Source organism: Gracilinanus agilis, chromosome 5, assembly GCF_016433145.1.
Source record: "Gracilinanus agilis isolate LMUSP501 chromosome 5, AgileGrace, whole genome shotgun sequence".
In the NCBI taxonomy this organism is placed as follows: Eukaryota; Metazoa; Chordata; class Mammalia; order Didelphimorphia; family Didelphidae; genus Gracilinanus; species Gracilinanus agilis.
This window is the reverse complement of record NC_058134.1, coordinates 108,156,004-108,168,011: the sequence shown is the minus strand read 5'-3', so window position 1 is coordinate 108,168,011 and position 12,008 is coordinate 108,156,004. Positions and strand designations below refer to the sequence as shown.

The window sequence follows — 12,008 nt, the reverse complement described above, 5'->3', positions numbered from 1 at the left end:
GCTCTCTGTAACTTTGGGAAACTTTCTTGGGCTTTTGGGGGAAGGGGATCTTTAATTTTCTTTATAATAAAGTGGCTACTTCAGTATTGCTTGAAGTACAATGAGCTAACAAGCCGTGCTTCCAATCTATTTCATTCTTTGCGTCCCACGACCACCCTGGCCACTCAGATTAGTCTCTGGTTATAGAGTATCGATCTCTATAATAAGGTTTTTTTGAAAGGCTTTGCTTAATATGTAACCATTATTGACCTTTGTATTATATACTCCTATCTTTCCTTGGATTTTAAACTTTTTTTAAATATCTGCTATTGTGCTGGAGTGAAAAGATTAAATAAGATATAATCTCTGACTTCAAGGAATTTACAGTTTAGTTTGTTTAACTTCAAAAATCAAATTGCGTTTTGCTGGCTAACAGTTCATCAGTTTTCCCCTTGTGTGCAAAACTTAACACAGTACCTGGTACTTAATATTTATTGATTATTGTTTGATTAAACTTTGTGGGAAAGTAAGAGTGAAAAGAAACCACTTTTGGCATAGGGAAATTTCATCAATTTCTAATATCAGAATAGAATGTTACAGCTACAGAGGACTATATACTATTGGTTCTCCACCTTTTTAGTCTTAGGATCCCTTTATAATTTTAAAAATCAAAAACCACTCCAAAGAGCTTTTGTTTATATTGCTTATTTCCATTGATATTTATCATATCCAAAATTAAAACAAAATTCTAAATATCAATTCACTTGAAATAATATACCTACTATGTAAATTAAAACATCATATATTTATGAAAGCAACTACTTTCCAAAATAAGAAGAATTGGTGAGAATGGCATTGTTTTATGTATTTTTCAAAATCTCTTTAATGCCTGGTTTTATAAAATATTCTCATATTTGCTTCTGCATTCATTCTGTTGTGATATGCCATTTTGGTTGAAGTGTATGAAGAAAATTTAATCTCACATATATGTAGTGGGAAAAGGAAAAAATATTTTAATAGGTAAATAATATCAAATGTTATTATGAAAATAGTCCTGACTTCATAGGCTACTTCTCTTCCCCAAAAAGGCCTAGAGATCACCAGATATCTGAAGTTGAACTTGAAAACTAAAAACTACTTGCTGCCTTGGATCATCTCTAGCCTCAGAAAGGTTAAACAATTTGAAAGCCACAGAAATTGTTAATAGTAGAGATGATTAGAATCCAACACCTAGAACTTTTTGGCCATTGTTTAAACCTAGAGAACTTAAACTGTGAGCTATGAAATTAAAAAAAAAACACAACTATTTTGATCATTAAATTTTAATATAATTGATTTCTTTTATAATATTATGTATTTTATACATTTTAAATATTTTCTTTGAGAAGGAATACATAGATGTCGACATACTGCCATAGGCTCTGTGACAAATGGTTAAGCACATCACATTTAAAGTATGTATTTGTATGTTTGTCCATAGTAGAGAGAAGAAATTCTTGACAGAGGAAATTATACACATGATGGCTCTAAGGCAGTAATGGGCAAACTACAGCTTGTGACCCCCTGAAATGTTCTATCCACAGTGTGACATTATTCCTAATCTGATGAATACAATGAGTAGGATACAATACAATGAAACTTCGAAAGAGTTGCCTTAGAAACAGCCTGACAGATGAGCGTTTCCTTTCCTTTGGCCCCCTCTTTAAAAAGTTTGCCCATCACTGTTCTAAGGCATAGGAATGGAATTATAAGAAAGGAGTATGGCAAGGAAATTTCCCAGGATGAAAAACAAGACTTGAGGCTGAGGGGTAGCTAGGTAATAATAATAACCTAAGCTTGTATAGCAATTTATAGGGATTTTTCTTTGCAAACATACTGGAGTGGTTTGTCATTTCCTTCTCCAGCTCATTTTTACAGACAAGGAAATTGAGATAAACAGGGTCAAATGACTTGCCCAGGGTCACATAGCTAGTAGTTCAACTACATTGGAATTCAAATATGAGTCTTCTTGACTTCAGGCTTAGCACTCTATCCACTATACCACCTGCCCTCAACAATAGTAGCAACCACCTCTATATTGCACTGAAAGGTTTGCAAAGCATTTATTTTCTTAGTTTATCTTCATTTTACAACATATAAAGCAGGTGCTATTATCCTCCTGTTACAGATAAGGAGACTGAGACTTGAAAAGGCTGTGATTCACCATGGATACCATGGGTAGTAAAGGGATGAGGCAGCATTTGACTTTCAGGTCGCACTGACTTACAAGTCTAGGACTTTGCTCGCTTTGCCACTGGTCCTCCAGATAGAAGAGGGAACTGGCAGAGACAGAATCTCAAATCTCAAAATTAAATGTCAAATGAGATAATTGACTACAACTGTAGGCTCCTCAATTCCTGTGCCTTTAAAACAAAATATTTTTTTGTAAAGCTTTAAAAAAAACCCAAAGAATTCTTACTGGCATATGCAGAACATATTGAAGGTCAGTGCTGGGGATGAGAAGAATATTTGGGAAGACATGAATTGTAAGCCATTACAGCAAAAGACTTTGGAATAAGTTCGTAAGGAAGATGGGCCAGCAAGACTCATTGATGATGATGATTTTGGGAAGTGAGGGGGTACAAGTCAAAGTTGACTCTATTCCTAGAGGTCCTACTTCTTAATTTCCCCTTTAGAACAAATGGTATTACTGCCCTTCATTCCATTTTCCCAATATTTTTTTAAGGTATTACATTTTAGTTTAATTTAGTTTCCCAATTACATACAAAAATAGTTTTCAACATTTTTCAAAGAATATTGTGTCTCTAATTCTATTCTTCCCTCCTTTTCCTCCCCACCCTCTTAAAATGATAATTTATCATCTTGAGATGGTAAGGAATCTCATATAGATTTTACATGTACAATCATGTAAAACATTTTTCCATATTATACTTTTGTGGAAAGAAACTCAAATAGAAAAAAATTAAGACAGTGGAAAAAGTTTGCTTTGGTCTGGATTCAAACTCAGTTGTTTTTTCTAGAAGTAGATAACATTTTTAAAATTATGAGCCCTTTGGGATAGTTTTGGATCATTTTATTGCTAAGAATAGCTATTATTTCACAGTTGTTCATTATAAAGTATTCCTTTCACTATACAATGTTCTTCTGTTTCTGTTCATTTCACTCTACTTCAGTTCATGGTCTTTCCAGGTTTTTATCAGCTTCTCTTGTTTATCATTTCTTAGAGTTCAATAGTATTCATTTACAATCATGTACTGTAATTTACTCAGTCATTCCTCAGTTGATGGGTATCCCCTCACTTTCCAAATCTTGGACACCCCAAAAAAGAGCTACTTTTAAAATATTTTTGTACATATAGGTCCTTCCCCCCCCCCCCTTTTTTTTAAATCTCTCTGGAATACAAACCTAGTAATGGTATTGCTGGGTCAAAGGGGATGTCCTGTTTTATAGCCCTTTAGGTATAGGTCCCAACTGCTCTCCTGAATGATTGAATCAGTTCACAACTCTCCCAACAATGCATTCGGGTCCCAGCTTTTTCATATCCCCTCATTGTTTTCTCATTTTCCTTTTCTGTCATAATATCCAATCTGATACATGTGGGGTAGTACTTCAGAGTTCTTTTAATTTGCATTTCTCTAGCTAATGGTGATTTAGAGCATTTTTTTTGCATGACTATAGAGAGCTTTTTCCTTTTTTTTTTTTTTTTTTTTTGAGAACTGTCTGTTCATATCCCTTAACCACTTATCAATTGGGGAATGACTATTATTATATATTCAACTCATTTCTCTATGTATTTGAGAAATGAGGCCTTTATTAGAGAGACTTGTAATTTTTTTTTCACCATTATGATTACTGCATATAACTTTCTATCCTATTTAACACTGTTTATTTTCTGATCTTTGCCTCCCCTACTTTGTCCTCTTTCCTTGTTCCCTTCCCCTCCCATTTTATTGCTTTCTATGCCTAATTGAATGTATCTTTTTCTGTGAATGAGCCAGTTTTTTTTTTTTTTTTAAACCCTTGTAGTTCGGTGTATTGTCTCATAGGTGGAAGACTGGTAAGGGTGGGCAATGGGGGTCAAGTGACTTGCCCAGGGTCGCACAGCTGGGAAGTGGCTGAGGCCGGGTTAATGAGCCAGTTTTGATGAGAGTAAGGATCACATGCTCCTCCCTACCTCCACCATTTTCTTTTGCACTGTGAATGTTCTTTTCTGTGCAGTAGTAATTTAGCCCATTCTATTTCCCTCTTCCCCCTCTTCCCAATGCATTTCTCTTTCTTATGTCCCAATTTAATTTTTATATACTTCTATTATATTTAGCTCATATTGTCTATACTCCTTCTAATTGCCCTAATAATGACAAAGTTCTTTGGCATTACAAGAATCATCTCCCCACATAGGATTGTGTACCACTTAACCTTATTGAATGTCTTTTTTTTAAACATTTATTAATATTCGTTTTTAACATGGTTACATGATTCATGCTCCTACTTTCCCCCTTCACCCCCCGTACCCCCACCCACCCATGCCGACGCCCATTTCCACTGGTTTTATCATGTGTCATTGATCAAGACCTATTTCCAAATTGTTGATAGTTGCATTGGTGTGGTAGTTTCAAGTCTACATCCCCAATCATGTCCACCCCAACCCATGCATTCAAGCAGTTGTTTTTCTTATATGTTTCCTCTCCTGCAGTCCTTCCTCTGAATGTGGGTAGTGTTCTTTACTGTAAATCCTTCAGAACTGTCCTGTGTCATTGCATTGCTGCTGATACAGAAGTCCATTACATTCGAATTTTACCACAGTATATCAGTCTCTGTGTACAATGTTCTTCTGGCTCTGCTCCTCTCACTCTGCATCAATTCCTGGAGGTCTTTCCAGTTCACATGGAATTCCTCCAGTTTATTATTCCTTTGAGCACAATAGTATTCCATCACCAGCATATACCACAATTTGTTCAGCCATTACCCAATTGAAGGACATACCCTCCTTTTCCAGTTTTTTGCCACCACAAAAAGCGCAGCTATAAATATTTTCGTACAAGTCTGTTTATCTATGATCTCTTTGGGGTACAAACCCAACAATAGTATGGCTGGATCAAAGGGCAGGAATTTTTTTATAGCCCTTTGAGCATAGTTCCAAATTGCCAGCCAGAATGGTTGGATCAGTTCACAACTCCACCAGCAATGCATTAATGTCCCAATTTTGCCACATCCCCTCCAACATTCATTACTCTCCCCTTCTTTCATTTTAGCCAATCTGCTAGGTGTGAGGTGATACCTCAGAGTTGTTTTGATTTGCATTTCTCTAATTATTAGAGATTTGGAACACTTTCTCATGTGCTTATTGATACTTTTGATTTCTTTACCTGAAAATTGCCTATTCATGTCTCTTGCCCATTTATCAATTGGGGAATGGCTTGATTTTTTATACAATTGCTTTAACTTCTTGTATATTTGAGTAATTAGACCTCTGTCAGAGTTTTTTGTTATGAAGATTTTTTCCCAATTTGTTGTTTCCCTTCTGATTTTGACTACATTGTTTTTATTTGTACAAAAGCTTTTTAGTTTAATATAATCAAAATCATTTAATTTACTTTTTGTAATTTTCTCTAACTCTTGCTTGGTTTTAAAATCTTTCCTTTCCCAGAGATCTGACAAGTATACTATTCTGTGTTCACTTAACTTATTTATAGTTTCCCTCTTTATATTCAAGTCATTCACCCATTCTGAATTTATTTTGGTGTAGGCTGTGAGATGTTGATCTAAACCTAATCTCTCCCATATTGTTTTACAAATTTCCCAGCAGTTTTTGTCAAATAGTGGATTCATGTCCCAAAAAGTTGGGCTCTTTGGGTTTATCATACACTGTCTTGCTGATGTCATTTACCCCAAGTCTATTCCACTGATCCTCCCTTCTGTCTCTTAGCCAATACCATATTGTTTTGATGACTGCTGCTTTATAGTATAGTTTAATATCTGGTACTACTAGGCCCCCTTCCTTCACATTTTTTTTCATTATTTCCCTTGAAATTCTTGATCTTTTGTTATTCCAAATGAAATTTGTTATAGTTTTTTCTAATTCAGTAAAGAAGTTTTTTGTTAGTTTGATAGGTATGGCGCCAAATAGGTATATTAATTTGGGTAGAATGGTCATTTTTATTATGTTAGCTTGTCCTACCCATGAGCAATCAATGGCTTTCCAATTGTTTAGATCCAGTTTTATTTGTTTGGAAAGTGTTTTGTAGTTGTTTTCATATAATTGCTGTGTTTGTTTTGGTAGATAGATTCCCAAGTATTTTATATTGTCTAGGGTGATTTTAAATGGTGTTTCTCTTTCTACCTCTTGCTACTCTAATGTGTTGGAAATGTATAGAAATGCTGATGATTTATGTGCATTTATTTTGTATCCTGCAACTTTGCTAAAGTTGTTGATTATTTCTACAAGCTTCTTAGTTGATTCTCTAGGATTTTTTAAGTATACCATCATATCATCTGCAAAGAGTGATAGCTTAGTCTCCTCCTTGCCTATTTTGATACCTTCAATTTCTTTTTCTTCTCTAATGGCTACTGCTAGTGTTTCTAGTACTATGTTGAATAATAGAGGTGATAATGGGCATTCTTGTTTTACTCCTGATCTTATTGGGAAGGCTTCTAATTTATCCCCATTGCATATGATGTTTGTTGATGGTTTTAGGTATATACTGTTTATTATTTTTAGGAAAGGTCCTTCTATTTCTATACTTTTCAGTGTTTTCAATAGGAATGGATGCTGTATTTTGTCAAAGGCTTTTTCAGCATCTATTGAGATAATCATGTGATTTTTGTTTGTTAGACTGTTGATATGGTCAATTATGTGGATGGTTTTCCTAATGTTGAACCATCCTTGCATTTCTGGTATAAATTCCACCTGATCATGATGGATGATCTTCTTAATTACTTGCTGGAGTCTCTTTGCTAGTCTTCTATTTATGATTTTTGCATCTATGTTCATTAGGGAGATTGGTCTGTAGTTTTCTTTCTCTGTTTTTGATCTCCCTGGCTTTGGGATCAGTACCATATTTGTGTCATAAAAGGAATTTGGTAGGACTCCTTCTTTGCTTATATCAAATAATTTGTATAGTTTGAATGTCTTTTGATTCTCTTTCCTGTTTATCTTTTTATGAATCTCTTGAGTCTTGTATTTGAGAGTCAGATTTCCCATTCAACTCTAGTGTTTTTAGCAGGAATGTTTTTAAGTCCCCTATTTCATTGAATACCCATTTTCCCCCTGAAGGATTATGCTCAGTTTTGCTGGGTAACTGATTCTTGATTGAAGTCCTAGCTCCTTTTTCCTCTGGAATATCCTATTCTAGGCCCTCTCATCCTTTAATGTAGAAGCTGCTAAGTCATGTGTTATCCTAACTGTGGCTCCACAATATTTGAATTATTTCTTTTTGACTGCTTAGAGTATTTTCTTCTTGCCCTGGAGTTTGGGAATTTGGCTATAATATTCCTTGGAGTTATCATTTTGGGATCTCTTCTATTTGCTGTTTGGAGGTGACACACAAAAATCCTTCAATTTCCATTTTGCCGTCTGTTTTTAGAATAGCAGGGCAGTTTTTCTTGATAATTTTCAGGTAGTCCAGTAATTCTTACATTATCTCTCCTGACTTTATTTTCCAGGTCAGTTATTTCCCCCATGAAATAGTTCACATTTTCTTCTGTTTTTAATTTTTTAAACTTTGATTTTTTTCTTTATGTCTTATGGAGTCATTAGCTTCCATTTTCCCAATTCTAATTTTTAAAGCATGATTTTCTTGAGTGAGCTTTTGTACTTCATTTTCCATTTGGCTAGTTCTACTTTTACTTTGTAAAGAGTTCTATTCCTCAGTGAATTTCTCTACCTCTTTTTCCAAAGGGCCAATTTTGTCTTTCAAGAATTTTTTCTCCTTTCTGCATTTTTTAATATCTTTTTCTATTTAACCAATTCTGATTTTTAGGAAGTTCTTTTCTTCTTTGGATTTTTATGCCTCTTTTGCCAAATGCCTATTCTGTTTTTCAAGGAATTAATTTCTTTAATATTTTTGTGCCTTCTTTACCAAACCATTGACTCTTTATGATTTTTCTGTATTACTCTCGTTTCTTTTCCTAATTTTAATACTACTTCTCTTATTTGATTTAAAAAATCCTTTTTGACCTCCAATAATCCTTTATGGGCTTGAGAGCAATCTATATTTTTTCTTGGAGGCTTTGGATGCAGCAGTATTGACTTTGTTGTCTTCTTCTGAGTTTGAGTCTACCCTGTCACCAAAATAACTTTCTATATTGAGCATTTTTTTATTTACTCATTTTTCTTCCTTTTCTTTTTAATTAAAAAACTGTCAAAACTGAGCTCTGTAACTGTAGCAAGGGGAGCACTGTTTCAAGCTTCAGGTTGTTTGTGCAGCTACCTTCAGAGCTGACTTTGAGAATCTATCTGCCTTAAGTTCTTCCAAGAGAATATGATGTAAGGAGAACTGTATTTAATATTTTCTGGGCCTGTGCTCTGTTCTTTGAGTAAACCCAAGCACCCTTTTACCTTTTGGAACTGTGCCCAGGTTCCTTTACTTCCCTGTGGCTGCAAATGCTCCTCACCTTGGAACTTTACCCTAGGACTTTGACCTGGTACTGGCTATGAGTAATATACCAAGAGTCTTGCACTCCAGCAAAAGGCCCCTATAATCCCTTATTGAGCAGTTGTCTGGCCCCCCTTAGCATCTGTGGCTGAGTGTTCCAGAAGCCTAGACTGTTGCTTTAGTTCTGCCCAGAACCTATTGCTTGGCTGGTGTCTGCCCTGTCACCCTTGTGTTCCTCCTCTATCCTGGTACCCTAGATCCCTCATGATGGCCTTCTAAGTTGTTTTGGTCTGAAATTTTACTTCACTATATCTTTTTGTAGGTTTTGCTGCTCCAAAATTTACTTCGAGGTATTATATCATTGCTTTTTGGAGGGTAATTTGGTAGAAATCTGAAGGGTCCTATACCTTCTCTGCCATCTGGGCGTCACCTCCTAATACTGTTATTAAAGATAACTTCGGCTTTGGAAGTTGCAAAAACCAAATACAACTTGGGGGGAACCATTTGTGTATGAGCAGTTTAAACAACATAAGCATCCATAGTCATTGTCTGGAGAAAGAAGAAAAGAAAGTTTGAGTATGAGAAGAAATGAGTGAAGATAAGATTAAGGAAATGAGAAAGTCACTGTTGTTATTGGTGTCAAAGATAAAAGAAGAAGGATAACCCTTTGGATTTCTTCAGAAGATTGCTGATGACCTTAGAATACTTTAGAAAGGTAAGGTGACTAATGTGCTTTTCTATGTCCTTTCTAGCACATTTCAGTCTAACCTTCCTATTTTTAATCTCCTCAGAGACATGTCACAGGAGAGAGGACAAATTCCCGCTACGAAAAAGAATTCCTGGAGTTAGAAAAAATTGGGGTAGGAGCATTTGGCTCAGTCTACAAGTGCATCAAAAGGCTGGATGGATGTATTTATGCTATTAAATGCTCAACAAAACGTTTGGGAGGATCCGCAAATGAGTGAGTTTAAAATTAATTGCTTTAAAGTATAAGAATTCATCCAGAACATTCAACATTTTCCAACACAACCTCATAAAGTGCTAATATTTCAGTATATCCTTAGATACTTAATTAGAACACAGCTTAAAGCCCCATACAAAATTTTTTTGCTTTTTCCCTCAGTGTCCTTATTACTTGTATGTCATCCTTCATCCATAACATTGGGGTAGCTATGTGGTACAGTGAATAGAGCTCTAAGCTTAGAGTCTAACCTTGGACACTCACTAACTTTGAGACCCTCAGCAAGTACCTTAAACTCTGTCTGCCTCAGGTTCGTCATCTGTAAAATGAAGAGAAAAATAGCTTCTACCTCCCAGGGTTCTTATGAAAATTAAATGTGGTGCTATTTGTAAAGCATTTAACACATTGCCTGGCACATATTAAGTATTCTATAAATGTTAGCTATTCCTATTCCCAAGACTTCATGTTCAGAGGTAGGGGATTAAATCTTACAGAATAACTTGATGATGCTTTTCAGTCAGCAGCATAATTTTATTGGGCTTTTGGTTGTTGCCATTTTAATTTTACATAAATAAGCCCTTAGTATGTATGTCTTCCTTGAAATGACCCTTCTAGGAATATCCAGTGGGTCAGGAATTCTTCCAATAGAATATTCATGTTGGCTAAAGAGAGTTTTCTTTTAATTTCTGTATGAACAGCTTAAACATCCAAGACTTTGTTTAACAAATAAGAAAAAATGAGCAAGTTTGCTTTCTATTTCTGTCCTAGAACTGAACAATTATTGTCTAAGTTCTGCTCTGAGTATACCATTGTGAAATGAGTATAGCATTGTGAAATGAAACTACACTTGGCATCAGGTTGTTAGAGTCAGATACCATTCTTATGTGAAGAGGTACAAAGTATTAATTAGCCTTGAGTGTAAAAATAATAAACTTTCCCATTCTTCTCATGAAAATTAGCCATATGAATTAGGTTAGCTATGACTTTTATAGCACTGTTGAGATGGAATAAGACAGATCAGTAATATAGAATTTAAAGATGTGGGTCCAAAATAGAGTCTTGGTATTAATACTGAAATTGACCAAGCATTATACTCACCTATTCCATGTATTTCCCATTTTATATTGTTCATTCTTCTTCCCTTAAGGGCTGGACCTATGTGGTCATACTCTCATAGGTTATCTCTAGTTTTGTTCTTGGTTGGACAAAAAGTTAAAATCCAGTTATCCACTGAATTCTAAAGAGTCATTCCCAGATGGAGGAAAGTATCCTTTTTTTCCTTATTGAAGAATGATGGAATATTGTGAGAGTTCAAATCCTCCTCACCCATAATACTTTGTAATGGGACTAGAATTAGAAGCACACTTGCATTTCTGGGAATAACCATTGAGAAGCTTCCTCCTAGATCCATCATTATTAGCATTTTCTACACATGTAGAATATGGCAGGGAACATATTACCTAAATAGGAGAAGAATTTATGAATAAACAAAAGACAGGAAGGATTATAAGATGTAAAATGGATAATTTTAACTTAATTAAATTACAAAGGTTTTGTACAAATAAAATAAATGCAGCCAAGATTAGTTTGAAAACAGTAAATTGGGGGAAAATTTATAGAGTTTCTCAGAGAGAGGTCTCAGATCTAAAACATATAGAGAACTTTCTCCAATTTATAAGATTATGAGCCATTACCCACTTGATAAATGGTCAAAAGATGTGAACAGATAGTTTTTGGATAAAGAAATCAAAGTTGTATATAACTATATGAAAACATATTTTAAAATCCTTATTGATTAGAGAAATACAAATCAAAATAACTACGAGATATCTCCCACCTATCAAATTGACTAAAATGATAAAAAGGCAAAATGACAAATTTTGGAGGAAATATGGAAGATAGAGACACTAGAACCCAACAGTACACTGATGGAACTGTGAACTGATCCACCCGTTTTTGGAGAACAATATGGAATTATACCCAAAGAGTTTTGAAACTGTATATGGCTTAAAAAAACACAACCCTTAGGCTCTGTCTTAGAGCTGAAACTAGGTATTAGTTTCAAGGCAGAAGAGTGGGAGGAGGAGACAGGCCATTGGGGTTATGTGACTTGCCCAGGGTCACATATGTATATATATAACTTTTGGCTCAGCAACACCACTACTAAGTTTGTTTCCAAAACATTTTCATGTATGTTCTTGTTTTGTTATCCCTCTGTCTCTAAGAAACTCAGCTTTGCGAGAAGTTTATGCACATGCAGTGCTTGGACAGCATCCCCATGTCGTTCGTTACTATTCTGCATGGGCAGAGGATGACCGTATGATCATTCAGAATGAGTACTGCAATGGTGAGTTCAGGAATTCTGATTTCTGGGGAACAAAATGAAGTTCAGGGTCTTTAGGGACTGACCTTCATTGGTGATACCTCACATCATGGTACTACCGGTGACTAGCAAAAACCATTCATTGTCTGCT

The 12,008-nt window shown here is 35.1% G+C and overlaps 1 protein-coding gene across 1 annotated transcript in view; it reads left to right on the top strand.

The window, feature by feature from the left end:
• WEE2 (WEE2 oocyte meiosis inhibiting kinase) overlaps window positions 1-12,008 on the top strand; it is a 66,586-nt gene that overhangs the window by 17,222 nt on the left and 37,356 nt on the right. The window contains exons 5-6 of the mRNA XM_044679006.1: window positions 9,365-9,534; window positions 11,760-11,881. Of these exons, the coding sequence (XP_044534941.1) occupies window positions 9,365-9,534; window positions 11,760-11,881 (292 nt within the window). The remainder of the gene's footprint in view (window positions 1-9,364; window positions 9,535-11,759; window positions 11,882-12,008) is intronic.